Here is a 14132-nt window from a genome sequence, read left to right as displayed (position 1 = left end):
TCATCTTCGAGTTGTAGTAATCTCCTATGCCTGAGATACCAATCAAGGCATCGTAACTTGTCCTTGTTCAGAGTATCCAGATCCATGGCAGACAAGGAAACTTTTGACAAGCTGCCACCCTTCTGTCCTTTCAAGACATCCATCTCCACATCAATCGCTTTTCTGAATCGCATTTCCCCAGACTCGTTCTTTCACTAATGCGGCATAGCGTCAAGCCAAATATGCTTCACCAATGAACAGGACAAAAAGCCACGTTTAATCTACCTACTTGTCCATTGTCGACTCCAACCTTGATTGCGAGTGGCTGGCTGAGGATCGACCCGCTCCGATCATCTCACGCAATGCAAGACAAGATCTGCTATAACATTCGCAACTCCGCAATCTACACGCGAAGAACCGTAAGCTAGTCGACTCCATCCCGACATTCGAATACATATATTTCCAAATCGCTGCAGAGTAGAAATGCCACGCGAAGATACGCAGCAGTGAACGTTCGTTTGATACGTTTTTGTATTTTTCACAATCTATGTATCTCCGATGAAGGAACAGATTGCATACGCGTACAGATAGCATCCTTCCAAGACGGTTTTAATGCGAGGTAGTCTTTTGACGCCCACCGTCTGCCTCTTCCCTCTGATAGTCAGAAAAAAGCCTTTTGTGCAAACTCCATACGCCCTTTTCTTAGTAACGAGTAACAATGACCCTCCCGCCATACTCCTGCTACCCCTATCCTAACTTTGATCCCCAACGGGCCCTTGAATGACGGCAATCACTTGCAACGCTTCTCCACGATGCTGACACCGTTCTCCTCGTACTCCTTGCGCGAGATCCACATCTGGTGGAAGGTACCCAAGCTAGCCAGGATGCTGCCGCCGATCCAGGCGCCGAAGCGACGCTCGCTGGAGAGACCGGCAGCATGGATCTTGATCTTGAGGCCGGGGTACATGGCCGTAAGCTCATTGTTCAGACGGTCGTTGAAGCCGTTGAGCAAGCTGGTGCTGCCAGTGACAACAATGTTGCCGAGGAGGTTGGGACGCAGGTCGACGTCGACAGCGTTCAGGGCGGCGCGGATGAGCTCGGGGATCGTCTGCGACTTGTTCAGGCGGAACTCCTCGTTGGTGGTCGGGAACGCCGCGGTCTCGTCCCACATGCCCTCGGAGACCTTGTACCGCTGCTCGCGCCACATCTGATTCGCGCCGTTGGGGAACTCAAACACGCGGCCGGGCTGCGTCTTAGCGAACTCCTCGTTTTGCGGCACGGCGTACTTGCCGGGTCCGCGCCAGGTCTCGACCACTGACTCCTTGAATTCCGTAAGGAGACGGTCGTCCTCGTAGGCGCGGAATGAGTCGGTGATGGAGAAGTCGAACTTGCGTTCCTTGAACTGAGCAGGAGCGCCTGCATCGACGGGAGTCTTACTCTCGACCATGTATGTAGGAACGGGCTCGATCTTGGGCTCTGAGGTCTCCCACAGGCTGCGAATCTGGGACGACAGCCACAGGCCACCAACGGGAGACTTCTGGATGGATCGCTTCAGGACCATGCCGTCGTGAATAGCTGTAACCGAAGTGTTGGAGCCGCCGACGTCAATGACCAGGGCGCTCGCCTTGCCAGCGGCAAAAGCAGCCAGAACGGGCGTTCTGCTGAGCCAAAACGCAGGGCAGCCCCAGTTCTCCATGATAATTTCAATGGCCTTCTCTCTAGACTTTGCAGAGTTCCACGGCGCCTCTGTCATCAGGAGCGGGTTCTCTTGCAGGGCCTTCTCTTGCGACTCCACGTCCTCCATGGCCACGTCGACGTCGCCGTTGGCCTCACCTCCCTCGACTTCCTCCTTGGGGTCATCATTCAGGCCGTTCTTGGACGGGTGAGTCGGGCGTCCGGGCTGGAGGCGTGTGATGAGCATGTGCTCCCAAAGCTTGTTGGCGACATCCCAGTCCTCGACAACACTGTCGCGCGTCATGTAGTTGCGGACCTCAAGGTCGGCCCGGGGGATCAGGCACTCGTCGCCGAAGACGGTCGTCGGGGTATCGGAGGAGCCAACGCGGCCGTAGAAGGACGGGAAGACGGACTTGGGGACATCTTCGCCAGCGAATCCGGCGCGGGTGCTGCAGTAGCCTGGGTCGAGGACCAGGGCGGAGACCTCATCTGTTCGCGATGGTAAGATTGGGTCACGCGTAGAGTACAGCTGGCGGTGGGCACTTACCTCCTCCGTAGATGTCGGTCGGCTGGACGGCCGAGGACAGCGGTTGTTGGGACATGATTGCAATTCGACGTGTGAAGCGACAATCCACCGAAGTAATTGAGATGGTTCGAGGGCGGTGGGGTGGGTTGTTGCGATGCTTCGGTCGATTGAAGGTCGCGTCTGGTCAAAATTTGGCGCGGTGGTTGGAGGAAGGTGCAAGGCTGAGAGATTCCAGCCACACCCCACTGTGTCATAGCGCGACACACTGTACGAGCTCTCGGTGAGAGCTACTGACCGAGCAGGGATGTCTACCATTAAATTACAAAATCGTCACATCCCACCATACAGCACTTGAGCATTGGGTCTAAAGAGCGGAGCCTCAATAGAAAGGCTATGCCAGTCACTTTGGCATTTTGAAATATGATTGGACTACGAATCTCGCGCGCAATGGGTATCTCATTTTCGTTTTGATTGTATTCGTTTTCAATTAGTTGCTGATTTCAGGCTTCATGTCACAATATATTCGTCCTCTGACTCGAAATCTCGGCCTTCTCCGTAGAGAACTTCACACGCGCCGGCCAACGGTATGTCCATAACAGCATCCGTCCCCTCGTTCCATATATTCTTCCAGTCGTATCCTCCCCCGGGCAGCCTATGATCTCTCTTATTCCTAGACCTCTTCTTCGGGTCGTCTCTCAGCCGCCCCTTGCTGTCAATGGTCCCAATCTTAGAGGCATCATCCACCACCGTCTCGATGGAGCTCAGCGGCAGCGTCAGAATCTCCGTATTGTACGCCGCGAGCGCGATGTAAATATAGACCCCCAGCATCGTGAGGAAAGCCGGGATCGCGAGCGACCACCAGCGGTTCGGATAGTAGTAAATGCCCAGCGCGTGGAGGAATGGCGAGGGCAGGTAGGACCAGAGCAGGTAGACGAGGAAGGTCAGCGTCGAGAATAGGTACAGGACGAAGCCGTAGTATTCGTAGGTCGGCACCTGCGGCGACGCGCGCGGCACGGGCTCAAAGTCGTCGTCCGAGGCATCGGGGGTCGTCGGTCGCGATGGGCGGAGGAGCGACGTCAGTGACGGCGAAGGAGGTAGAGGGGTTGGCGGGCGACCGTAGAAGGGGGGCGCAAAGTAGTTTAAGTTGTGATGCAGGGGTCGCGGGGCCGGTAGCTCTTCGTCGTCGTCGCTGGACTCGGAGGCGAAGGATTGGTCGTCGAAGAGGAGCTCTTCTTCTTCGTCTGAGGATAGAGACATCTTGGGCGAGAAGCCCGATTAGCCCGGCCTCTGCTATCAGTGTTGCGACAGTGGAGTTGTGGTGTTGCAGGAGGCAGAATCGCCATTTCCCCAGGTTGGCTCCAGTGGAAACCTAGAATTGGCCCTGTCCGTCCTGCCCCTGTCTACCTAGGTACCTTAGGTAGGTACCTCTCATGCACGGAGTAGTGGGGCCGCTTTCTCCTCAAGGTCGGCGCCGATTAGGTAACTTTTTGAACTTCCTTTCTTCCCGTTCACCAGACCCTTGGTGTCATCTTCTGTAAATCCATCAGGTTACGAAACTCGTATTAGTCTATAAAAATTCTTCTTCGATAAGTAAACAGTTGGAGTAATTTATGCCAACATATTTTGCAGGTTCTCGTAGGAATCAATATGGCTTAGAGACCAAGAAGGTGACTATAGCAGTGGGCAGCCCAGATCACTTACACAGTGTTTAACTTCAATGCGCCTTGCTTCAATAAAGTCTAGTTGCTTTGAATCAAGACTTGACCGATCAACTATTTCCCCGGTCTTTGCCTTTTGATCTATACCGATTCTGACCAGCCTCTGTCTCTTTCCTCTCTCTCCAGACACATCGAGAAGCAAACTATTCCACCCGTGCCACGGACACACCCATCCGCATCATCTTCTCCCAAACGCCTGTCGAAACCAACCTATTCACAAGGTCAGAAAAAAACTCCGGCAAACACCAACGTCAAACTGGTCAGGAAACGGTTACACTCACCTCTCCGATTCTCGTCTCTCCTGTTCTCACCTCTCCTCGTCCCCGCCGGCTCAATCCAGACCCGATTCCTCAACCCGTTCCTCACCCTCACCGCCTGCGCCCACGTCAACCCGAACCGGACGCTATTATGCATACTACACGCCACGATCCCGCAAGTCCGGCACCGCAAGTACACGGCGTACGCCCTCGACCGGCAAAACGTGCACGCGGGCGGCTGGACGCGGTTGTTCATGTCCTCCACCTCCCACGACGTCGGCAGGTGATGGCTGCACAGGGGGTCCTCGGCGTGGATCGCGAATACGGGCCAGGCCCGCGGTGCTCCCGCCCTCTCGCCCGGATGCGCGAGGGGAGGTGGTCGGCGTCTGTTGGCGCGGGGTTCAGGGCGCCACTCTCGGGTTTCCGGCTAGATTATGGGAGTTAGTCCTTGTCAATGGATGGTTCAGTACCAGGTAGAGGAAGATAGGGAAAGGAAAGTGGTGTTCTCAGCATACCTCGGTGTTTCTGCCGTCTGGGTAGAACATGATGATGCTGAACCGTCCCCGGCCCTGTCGAATACGAGCTTCCCGGTCCATGTCGTATACGTTGCGCTGATCTATGAATTGTATTTCCCCCACGGGTTGGAGACCTTGCACTTGCGGCTGGGGAATTCCTACAAACGACAAGTTAGTCCCCCCAAATCTTGTTGATAGCCACAGGTGTGAAAGCGGCAGTCAGAGAGAATTGATACGGCTGGCGTCGATCGAGGACTGTACTGGCGGAGGAGGAAATGGCACAACCATAGGCTGAACCCAAATTGAAGTTGCGCGTGCCCCCTTTTATGAATGTCACATGTTCCTCATCCGATGACTGGGCGTGACAGAGGAGTCACTTACCTGCAGGAAACGGTACCCACAAACCATCAAGATTTGCTTGCGAAAAGGGTTGAGCTTGCGGTTGGACTTCCGGTTGAACCTGAGGCAGCTGAGGCGGCGGCGGAGGAGGAGGGAAAGGAGGGTGCTGAAGTACCGGCGTGGGAACAACTAGTCGACCATCTTCCCCAAGTTGACCCTGCCGATATGTCGTCCTCCGATCCCTCATATTCACACGGCCCCAACCTCTGCAATTTTGCACACAGCCTCTCCTCCATATCCCGCCGCACGAGAAGCAGAACTCTTCGCCGCATACGCACCTACACGTCCTCTAATCAGTTCTACTCTCGAAACTTCTTTACTTCACTTTGCTTTCCAGGATAGGAGGAGAGAAAGGGAAAACAAGGGGGAGGCACAAAAACTCACGTCATGTGCGTACACCCGCCCGCACGCTCGATAATCCTCCGACAACTAGGACAAGGCGAAAAATCAAGCTCGTCCATGACATCCATCAACGCCGCATCCTCAGCCTCGGTGCCACACAGCTGTCCCGGATGGAGCGGTCTCCGACACTGCCGACACGTCCCCTGCCCACATGCAAGACAAGTAGCACCACCAGCAGCCGGTATAAACGCAGCACACTCCGGCCTAGCACAATACACCCTCTCCCCGCCCGGCGTCTCCTCCTCAACCCGAACCTGTCTATACAGCCTCACCAGCCGCGGCCGTCCCTCGCCGGCGGCCTGCTCGACGTTTTCTGGTTGTAGGGGCTGACAGCACCGCGGCGGCCAGCCTCCTGGGCGTAATCCCGCGCGGAGACAGCGCCGGAGGCAGCGGGGGCACATTCGGCAGCCGCAGGGGAGGCGGTGGAGGGGTTGTCGTGCCGTGAAGCAGACGACGCATTCCGTTCTGTCGTCGTTGTTGATGTCATTGTCGTCTTCAGCGTCTGAGGTTTCTGCGCTGTTGTTTCGAGTATCAGTCAGAAGGCGATTGCGTTCTTCCCAGCCGATATAACCTCCTGTACCCTCCATGACAACGTTACCGGCGTTATCGTTGGCATCGTTATCGTTGGCCTCGTTCTCATTTTCGTGAATAATGGCGTCGTCGCCCTCTATTCCCATGACACTCTGTCTCATGGCAATAGCGAGCTGCTGATCCGGGGTAGCCATCTCGAGCGCCCTAACGGCAGCACGCTCGACCTCCCGTTCCGTCGCAAAGCGCAACGTGTCGAGGTTGAGGAAACCATGTTCAATGATGATGTTTGTAATATCTTCGTCGAGGCGTTGAAAGAGGTCCATCTTTGTAGGTTTGGTCTAGTTCCTTTGCGTTCCATGGGGCAAGGTGTTGCTCTATGAGTGTTGGCTATCGTCTGGAGGAGTATCGATGCTGGATGTCTCTCTTTCTCTCTCTCTAACGGGCTAGTAGCACATTGCCGACCCCTCGGAGTCACAGGCTGTCAGCGGTGAAGAAGTACTCAAAATGGATATGGAGTTTTCCTTCATTCAGCGTCACGAGGCGTACTGACAATCCAGTGAATGTGTTTATCCATCACTATACGGCCCCAGTCACTCTCAATAAGCACCGTACAGACTCCCTTCAATCCGAAGAATAAGAACCCGTAGTTACATTATATGCACGACACATAGGATAAGTAGCACTTCATGGATTCATAGTGAAGCCACAAGGGGGAGGGAGGAGGGGGAGCTCTCGAACCATGCTTCTTTCGAAAATAAATATGGAGGTCGATGCTGGAATACGTGCTGCAGTAGATTCTTCTTCCTAGGCCATGTTTTGCATATTCAAATCGGCCTCAACTCTGCTGGGCAGGTAAAATGTATCTGCTTGCGGAGCTACTATCCGAGACTCAACTTTGCATATGAATCCATGAGAAAGGCACAAATCAACTAAATCAGTAACAAGATATTGATTTTTCGTCGTGGGGCATGTGATAGATACGGCCAAAGTACCGGGACAGGATTTCCCACTTTCTACTTCGGACCCAAAGCTACTTTCTTAGGCACGTGTACCGTGGTGTCGAGAAATCGTACCCAGTCACAGGTCACAGGTGTCATGGAAAACAGCAAAGTGTCATTGAACAGTGACGGACTGACTTGACTCAAATTGATAGATGACAAAAGAGCTGCCTTGCCCCTGCCTATCTTCTAGACCGGATGAAACCGGCCTTGTTCCCACCGCTCCGTCATACTAAGGTGTTATGCCCAAAGAGGTGGATTTGATATATCATCGACTCCCTTACGCCATAAAAGCTGACTCCTTCGTCAAACCATAATGGGATATTCTCGTCGACATTGACCGTGATATCTTTACTTGCTTTGTCCAAACGACCGCTGCGCTGCAATATAGTGGCAAGACCTGTTTCCGCCAGAATGAACCCCCAGAACCAACCGCCCATCGGTGGCTATGGCCAATGAACCCCCCCATAAACTCCAAACATTGTAAACTCCGACGCTGCTATCCGGGATATGATTTGAAATGACAAAGAAAGAAAAGAGTGGTAATAGTAACATCAGATATAAAGTAGAAGATGGGTATAAATGATCAATAACTGAAGTCCACATTACCCATCTGGGATAACATCTTTGCTTCCGCTTCCGTCGAGCTCGCAGTCGCGCCGGTGTTTGTTGATGTTGCTGAATTTGAGTTTGTTTGTGAGGTTTGCGTCGTTTGTGAAGTGGAATTTGTCTGTGTTTGTTGCAGTTCGTGTTCCGGTGGGGGTTGACCACTAGGCGACCACCCTTCGTCTAGAATCTGTTGGAAGCTCCAGCTGGGTTCGAACCTGGTGCTGTTCCAGGCGTAGTCGACACGTTCGTACATTTCATCAATCTGCTCAAGACTGATCTTGCTGGTCTCGAAGACCATGCACCACACAAATAGAACGGCCAGAATGCAGAAGGCACCCCAGAGGAAGAAGATCTTGGGACCAATATCTGCATAGCCGGGTCCCTGACCAACCATGAATGGAGTACCGTATGCGATGCCAAAGTTCAAGAGCCAGTTGGAAGCGGTCGAAATAGAAGCAGCCTTTGCACGGATCTTCAAGGGGTATATCTCGGACGTAATGACCCAGCACACGGGGCCCCACGATGCTGCGAAGAAGAATATGTTGATGGCGCAGAAGACGATCAAAATGGTTTGCGCAGCCTGCTGTAGGTTCTCTCCGGCAGCTGTAGAGAAGGAGGCGATGAGGAGTTGACAGACTGCCATGCCGATGGCACCGACCATGAGCAGCTTGCGACGGCCCCAGGATTCGATGACAAGGAGTCCCGGGACTGTTCCAACAACATTGATGATGTTGATGATGAGAGCCTTCACGTAAGGGTTCTCAACCCTGGCGCCATCGAAGAAGGACGTGCTGTAGTACATGATGAAGTTGATACCCGTAAGTTGTTGCAGCATTTGAAGGCAACATCCAGTGAGAGTTCTTCGACCAAGATGGGGCGACCCATAAAAGATTTCCTTGTATGAGTCTGGGCCAAGTGTGAGTTCATACTCGTGGTTTGCCACGATTTCCTGGAGCTCGTCGAGTAGGGCGGGATGGGTAATATCGAGGCGACGGAGGCGACTGAGTGATAAACCCGCGGCTTCTGGCTTGCCCTTCTTGACAAGAAAGCGTGGTGTTTCGGGAAGGACGAGGAGACCGAGGGTTAAGACGACGGCCCACACGAGTTGAAGGCCAAGCGGGATGCGGTAGGCGGCGCCCGAGTCCAGCCTTTCGGTCAAGATGTTGACAAAGGACGCAGACAATAACCCAATCGTGATGGATAGTTGGTAGGCGCAGACGAGTGTACCACGAATCCACTTCGGGGCCATTTCTGACTGATAGACTGGGACGAGAACTGAGATAGATCCGACGCCGACACCAGCAAAAAACCTGTGCGTTTGGTCAGCGACGCGTTGTGCGATGAGCCGACACAACCAATCCTTTAAGCATACCTTCCGACCAAGAGCATTGGGATGTCATGCGCGCAGACTTGGAAAATACCGCCAAAGCTGAAGACGCCGGCGGATAAGATGAGCGAAATGCGACGGCCCCAACTATCGCCGATGGGTGCGGCGAGGAGAGCACCGAGGACTGTCCCGGCACTTAGAATTGCGACGATGATGGAGGATTCGGCGGGCGAAATAGCAGGCTTCAGGTTTTCGGTATAACCGGTGGAAAAGTCTCGTCGGAAGGCCGTCATGGAAAGGATACCGTTAATCGTTCTACAGTCCGTCACGAATCAGCGTCCAGGTCTCGGAAGAATCCCCCCACGAACACACGAATATGAGCACCAGCGCCATCGCGTTCTTTTCCTCGTCTCGTTCGTTTGTCGTTGACGGTGGTGCTCGATCGTATTGCCGCGTTGCGCATAGGGGTTTGCGTGTGCTTACCCAGTGTCGTAGCCAAAGAGCAATCCGCCTGAGGCGACGAACAGACCGACCATGATGGCCGGGGCCGACGAGCCGGCGACATTGTCGGGCTTCTGCCAGCCCATGGCTATCGCCATGGTGAAGGGGGGTTTCGGCTCGAGCAATCCAGAATGGAAGCGTTGTACTATGAGAGGGCGAAACTCTCGAGGGTCGTCGAGAATCGAGGTGGAAATGGGCCGGCGACCATTTGAGTGAAGTGACGGGCGACGGAGACGGGGACGGCGGGCGAGTGAAGAGTGGTGAATCGACGAAGTGTGGGTAACGATGGATGGATAGGATGGAATGGGACAGGACAGGCAGATGGGGTGTGGAGAAGGAAGCAGGGAGACAGGCGAAGGTAAGAAGCACGAAAGGTCGGGCAGTCGGGTCCCGGGTACTCTACGACTAAGGTAGTCAGTCAGTCCAGTCCAGTTCGGAAGAAGGAGCCACCAAAAAAGCCACCACCGCCCACCTACTGCGTCCATACGCCCACCACAGTGGCACAGTGGGAGTCTGAGAGTCTGGGAGTCCTGGGACTGAGAGAACGGGGGCGGCGAGGCACCTCAGAGGATGGGGGCCTGGGGCACAGAGAACACTGTGAACAGCGCGAGTCTGGGGTGTGTGGAACCCAAGACGGAAGATGAACCAGTCAGAAAGATGGAGGGCAAGGGGAAATATGGAGATGGAGGGCGGGCAAGAAAAGCAGCAAGGCTTTCCCTCTTCCAGTTCTCGCCTTACCTCAGCACGCTCAGGTCAGCGCTCTCTGTCGAGTCTCACCCCCGCCATCAGCACACAGCACACAGCATCAGCGCGGAAAAAAGCAAAGCAGAAAAAGCACCAGCAGTACCACAGTACGTAGCGAAAAGGTGACAGGGCCCATACGAGACGCAGTGATATACTTAATTCAAGTTGCGAGGTATGGGCAGAAAAAAGGCACAATCAAGCTGCCCCGTGGACAGACTCAGAGTCAAACACTGTGAAGCCTCGACGCAACCAACAAGATTGACTTCTGCCACATCCATCTTCGCCCACCCATCTGCTGAAGGGACGAGGGGGGAAGGGGAAGGACGAAGGACCCGTGGCACCGTGGATCAGCACAGTTTTTTGAGGGGCTCTCCCCCCCTCGTCTCCCACAGTATGGGCGACTAGCGATTCTTGGGAACGAGTGACTGCGCCTGTCTTGTCCCCCTCGTCTTGCTCCTCTCTCTTGGGGACCTCGATTCTTGAACCTTCTGCTAGGTCTTGTGCTTGGGTTTTGCTGCTTTTGCGAAGGCCCCAGCCCAGTGGCTGCGGCTCTAATTGGCTCCTTTGAGCAAGAGTGGTGCATCCGGCCGTGCTCACCTCGCCAGTCACATACCCCTTTCCCAAGACTATTCCGCATCTGGCGATGGCGTCTTTTGCTTCTGTTCCCCCTTGGCGCCAGAAAATGAAAGGCGGGATGGAAATATGGACTTGAACGGGGCATTGTACCCGTAAAGTGCTATGTAGTGGACATGCCTGGACCGTACGAATCAGTATTCGTACCTCGATGAGATTCGCCAGCTTCCCAGCTTGCTGGTCATCTTATTCTGTGATACCTAGGGATTTGAATAGACGCTATTCTCTTAACTTGTCGGGTCTCCATAGTCGAGCCTCTTGAGTTTGCTTGGAGCGAAAGCTGTTGTACGGGGTATAGACGAGGTACCTAGGAGGCTGAGTGGATGAGGGAACTGAAGTGTTACACACGCGACTGCACTGATGCATCTCTCTCACCAAAATGTAGTCAATCACCCACGTAACTTGCTGGATTATTCCATGGTTTGACGCTAGGTTTCCCCTTATTTGCGGGGGACGCTGAAGTCTGGAGGAATTTGGATCATGAGAAACTGAAGTCAATCCTGGGGCGGAAGGATGAACTTCATTCTCGGCACGGCCGCTTGCGTATACGCATTCATACACAAACATCTGGAAACCTGTTAGAAAAGCAAAGCCAAGCCAACAACCTCCGCCCGTATGTCCAATGGAATCTCTTGTCGGATGTCTGACCATTACCCCTGGCTTCCCTGGAAATCGGGTTGTCGGGGTCTGGAGAAACTCAACTTCCAAAAAGTTCAGGGACGACAGACAGGACGACACACAGACGTTGAAGCATCTCTAGGGCTGCGTGTACACTACAGTTTGACCATGCAGCAGTCAGTGTCAGTGGAGGTTTAGTTGTCTTGGTCTGATGTGACTGTAGTTTCCATGGGTGTCCCGAGCGAGGGGAACACCGCAAAAACTATGTCTTGAGAGCTGTCCTGTCTACCCTAATGATACCTTACAGACATGTATAAATGCGGTGCTGATGAGGTGTAGCACGCAGGCGCCTGCTTCCCTCCCTTGACTACCCTCGAGGTACTTTCCCTTCCTCGTCCTTGGGATCTGGGGTCTTGGTTCATGTCTCTCAATGGCAAACAAAGGCGACTCTGCATTAGCGGCCACGACACTAGCCCAGCCAGGCAAACACGCTGCAGGCGACGGGCTGACGGACTTTGACTTGACTGGACCTGTCGGCTTCTCGCACGCACTGTGCTATCCGTCCATTGTCTCTTGTGAGTGATTGCGGAGTACGGATACTGACAGCGACAAGAGTACCTTCCATTGGTAATTTGGTAGTATTCTCTAATTAGCATCGTGGCTTCCTGCTTGAGCTTCGCGCCGGTGCTGTGCTGTATCGTGCAGGCCGCACATGCATTCAGCCTACATTGCCTTGACTCAGCGTCTCCTGCATCTTGGACGCTATCTTGGTGCTTGGCTGGAGGGCTGTTGTTCTACTGCAACAAGTACCTTATGCTGCTGGGTTTGGGCATCGTACGTCGTACCATTTTCCCACTCGGGTTGCGGACAACAGTGAGATATGACTGACTGACCACTTGACAACAGCCCGGCAGCCCACCACTCTCATGGCAGGTCTAATTTTGATAAGCAGTCATTAGCAGCGGCCTGCCCTGGCTTCTCAGCTATGTGACGGTGCCACGAGTGCCTGCTGCTTGCTACCTCACCACCTTACCTTGTACCCCGTGCAAGCCGTGGGAAAGGGTCCCCATTCGATGCCGCGCAGCCGTTCGTGACCCGTCTTACCCCCAGCTGAGTCTGACAAGGCGGATGATATTCAGGGACGATGCTTGAGTATCCGTCGTACCCTTAGGTGTTGTATTGCCGTGATGAGGAGACGTTTGTATAGATGACGACAACGATGGCGCTGTCATGCTCAGAGCGCAATACAGAGAAGTCTGTATCCGCTGGCGGCGGCGGCGGCGGTCGCTTATTTCATGATTCCGAGCCTTGTCCTCGACTGGTATCGCGTGTCTACGATTCAAGAGATGCGTGGTGTGTGAGCGAGAGAGTGAGAGAGTGCGTGTGTGTGTGCGGAATGCAGAGACCGTTGGTGTCGGCACACAGTGTTAGCTTAATCCGGGGTTCATCTCACCATCGAGGAGCCAACTCATCTTTCAGGCCAACACACTGTGAAGCTTGCCTGCTTTCCCATCAGACCACCAGCTCAAGACAGCGGGATTACTGATAATGACACAGTGTGATCTCTCCACAAGCCATCCGACAAAAGCCGGGCAGGGGTGGCGGACAAGGAACAAAAGATCACCTCAGTTCGCGCAGACAAATTGCGGGGAAACTCCGCCAGCCCTGACAGAATTGGGGACGTACCTATCCGTACTCCGTACCTTATCGCTAATTCTCAGCTGCCCCTCTTTTGGCTCGTAGTTCGTACCGGCCAGCGGACTTCTTTCTTGCCAGGTACTTCGGAATACCTTAGGTAAGGTAGGTATCCGCAGGACCGTAGGCGAAGGGAAGTTCTGGTATGGACACCAATGAGAATGGGCGGCACTGGCGCTAGTCAACTTTCACTTACACTACGAAGCAATACCTACTACACGTTTACCGCGATTCCTCGTCATACATTCTTGAGTTCAACTTACAGTAAACCAAGACCAGCCAAGCGACCCCCCGAATAGCTAGTCAGCTTCGCTTGCCAACTTCTGAATTCCTCGCAAGCTTGCTCCAACAATCAACCTTACCTTACTGAGGTGCAACCCCAGACTTGAATGTTCGCTGCTTCCAGCCGCGGCCCCGGCTCCAGTCTTTAGACTCTGTCCACTCAGAGAAGACCCGCCCTCCCCAGACGCCGACGCCGACGCCGACGACGACGACGCCCTCGCAACCTCACCTCACCCCATGACCATGCTGGCGTGCGGCACAGCTGTTTCCGCACCTCCATCACTTTTTCCGACCTCGATGCTCACCCGTCGATTTGTCCTGGTTTTTCTCATGTTTTCCAAGTCATGCTGCTTATGTGCCTCTCGCCTCGAGGTCGGTTATGCACTTCACCAGCAACTGTATTCTTTGCCGGCCCTGCCAGCTGTGGCAGTTGCATACCATCCCAAATCGTAGACGGGTGAAAGACTCATTGACAGTTGATGCTGTGTTTTCGCCCAAGCTCTAACCACAGTTCCCAAGACTAGTAAGTAGTAGGCGTTTTGTGAGAGGAGGCTTGCGACAGACAACACCCCCAGCCGTCAGCTCCCATAGGACTACGAGAATGGAGCCCCGTGGGCATCTACCACAAATCCCGTGTTTATACGGAGACCCGAGGCGGCACAGCTCTTCCTCCAGCCCATATTTTCTCTAGGGCTGATAAGGCAGCTCGCTAGCTTCAGCTTCC

The 14132-nt window shown here is 54.0% G+C and overlaps 5 protein-coding genes across 5 annotated transcripts; all 5 read right to left on the bottom strand.

Annotated features, from left to right (window-relative positions):
• Nucleotides 1-769: 769 nt before the first annotated feature.
• On the bottom strand, nucleotides 770-2255 carry CTAM01_01396 (actin-like protein 4; the record flags this gene model as incomplete). Its single annotated transcript, XM_060517438.1, has 2 exons — nucleotides 770-2142; nucleotides 2201-2255. The coding sequence occupies 2 exons, from the start codon at nucleotides 2253-2255 to the stop codon at nucleotides 770-772; spliced, it is 1428 nt and encodes a 475-aa protein (XP_060387899.1).
• Nucleotides 2256-2686: 431 nt separating this feature from the next.
• On the bottom strand, nucleotides 2687-3436 carry CTAM01_01395 (uncharacterized protein; the record flags this gene model as incomplete). The annotated part of the gene is made up of 1 exon (XM_060517437.1): nucleotides 2687-3436. One exon carries the CDS (start codon nucleotides 3434-3436, stop codon nucleotides 2687-2689), a length of 750 nt encoding a protein of 249 aa, XP_060387898.1.
• Nucleotides 3437-4075: 639 nt separating this feature from the next.
• On the bottom strand, nucleotides 4076-4750 carry CTAM01_01394 (uncharacterized protein; the record flags this gene model as incomplete). The annotated part of the gene is made up of 3 exons (XM_060517436.1): nucleotides 4076-4107; nucleotides 4179-4581; nucleotides 4670-4750. The coding sequence occupies 3 exons, from the start codon at nucleotides 4748-4750 to the stop codon at nucleotides 4076-4078; spliced, it is 516 nt and encodes a 171-aa protein (XP_060387897.1).
• Nucleotides 4751-5738: 988 nt separating this feature from the next.
• CTAM01_01393 (IBR domain-containing protein) lies at nucleotides 5739-6324 on the bottom strand (the record flags this gene model as incomplete). Its single annotated transcript, XM_060517435.1, has 2 exons — nucleotides 5739-5986; nucleotides 6051-6324. The coding sequence occupies 2 exons, from the start codon at nucleotides 6322-6324 to the stop codon at nucleotides 5739-5741; spliced, it is 522 nt and encodes a 173-aa protein (XP_060387896.1).
• Nucleotides 6325-7585: 1261 nt separating this feature from the next.
• Nucleotides 7586-9534, bottom strand: CTAM01_01392 (glucose transporter rco-3; the record flags this gene model as incomplete). The annotated part of the gene is made up of 3 exons (XM_060517434.1): nucleotides 7586-8918; nucleotides 8981-9250; nucleotides 9419-9534. 3 exons carry the CDS (start codon nucleotides 9532-9534, stop codon nucleotides 7586-7588), a joined length of 1719 nt encoding a protein of 572 aa, XP_060387895.1.
• Between the last annotated feature and the right edge of the window lie 4598 nt (nucleotides 9535-14132).

This window comes from Colletotrichum tamarilloi (assembly GCF_030869305.1).
Source record: "Colletotrichum tamarilloi strain Tom-12 chromosome Unknown Scaffold_3.1, whole genome shotgun sequence".
Taxonomy (NCBI): domain Eukaryota; kingdom Fungi; phylum Ascomycota; class Sordariomycetes; order Glomerellales; family Glomerellaceae; genus Colletotrichum; species Colletotrichum tamarilloi.
Note: the sequence above shows the minus strand (reverse complement) of the source record. Positions and strands in the feature narration are given on the sequence as shown.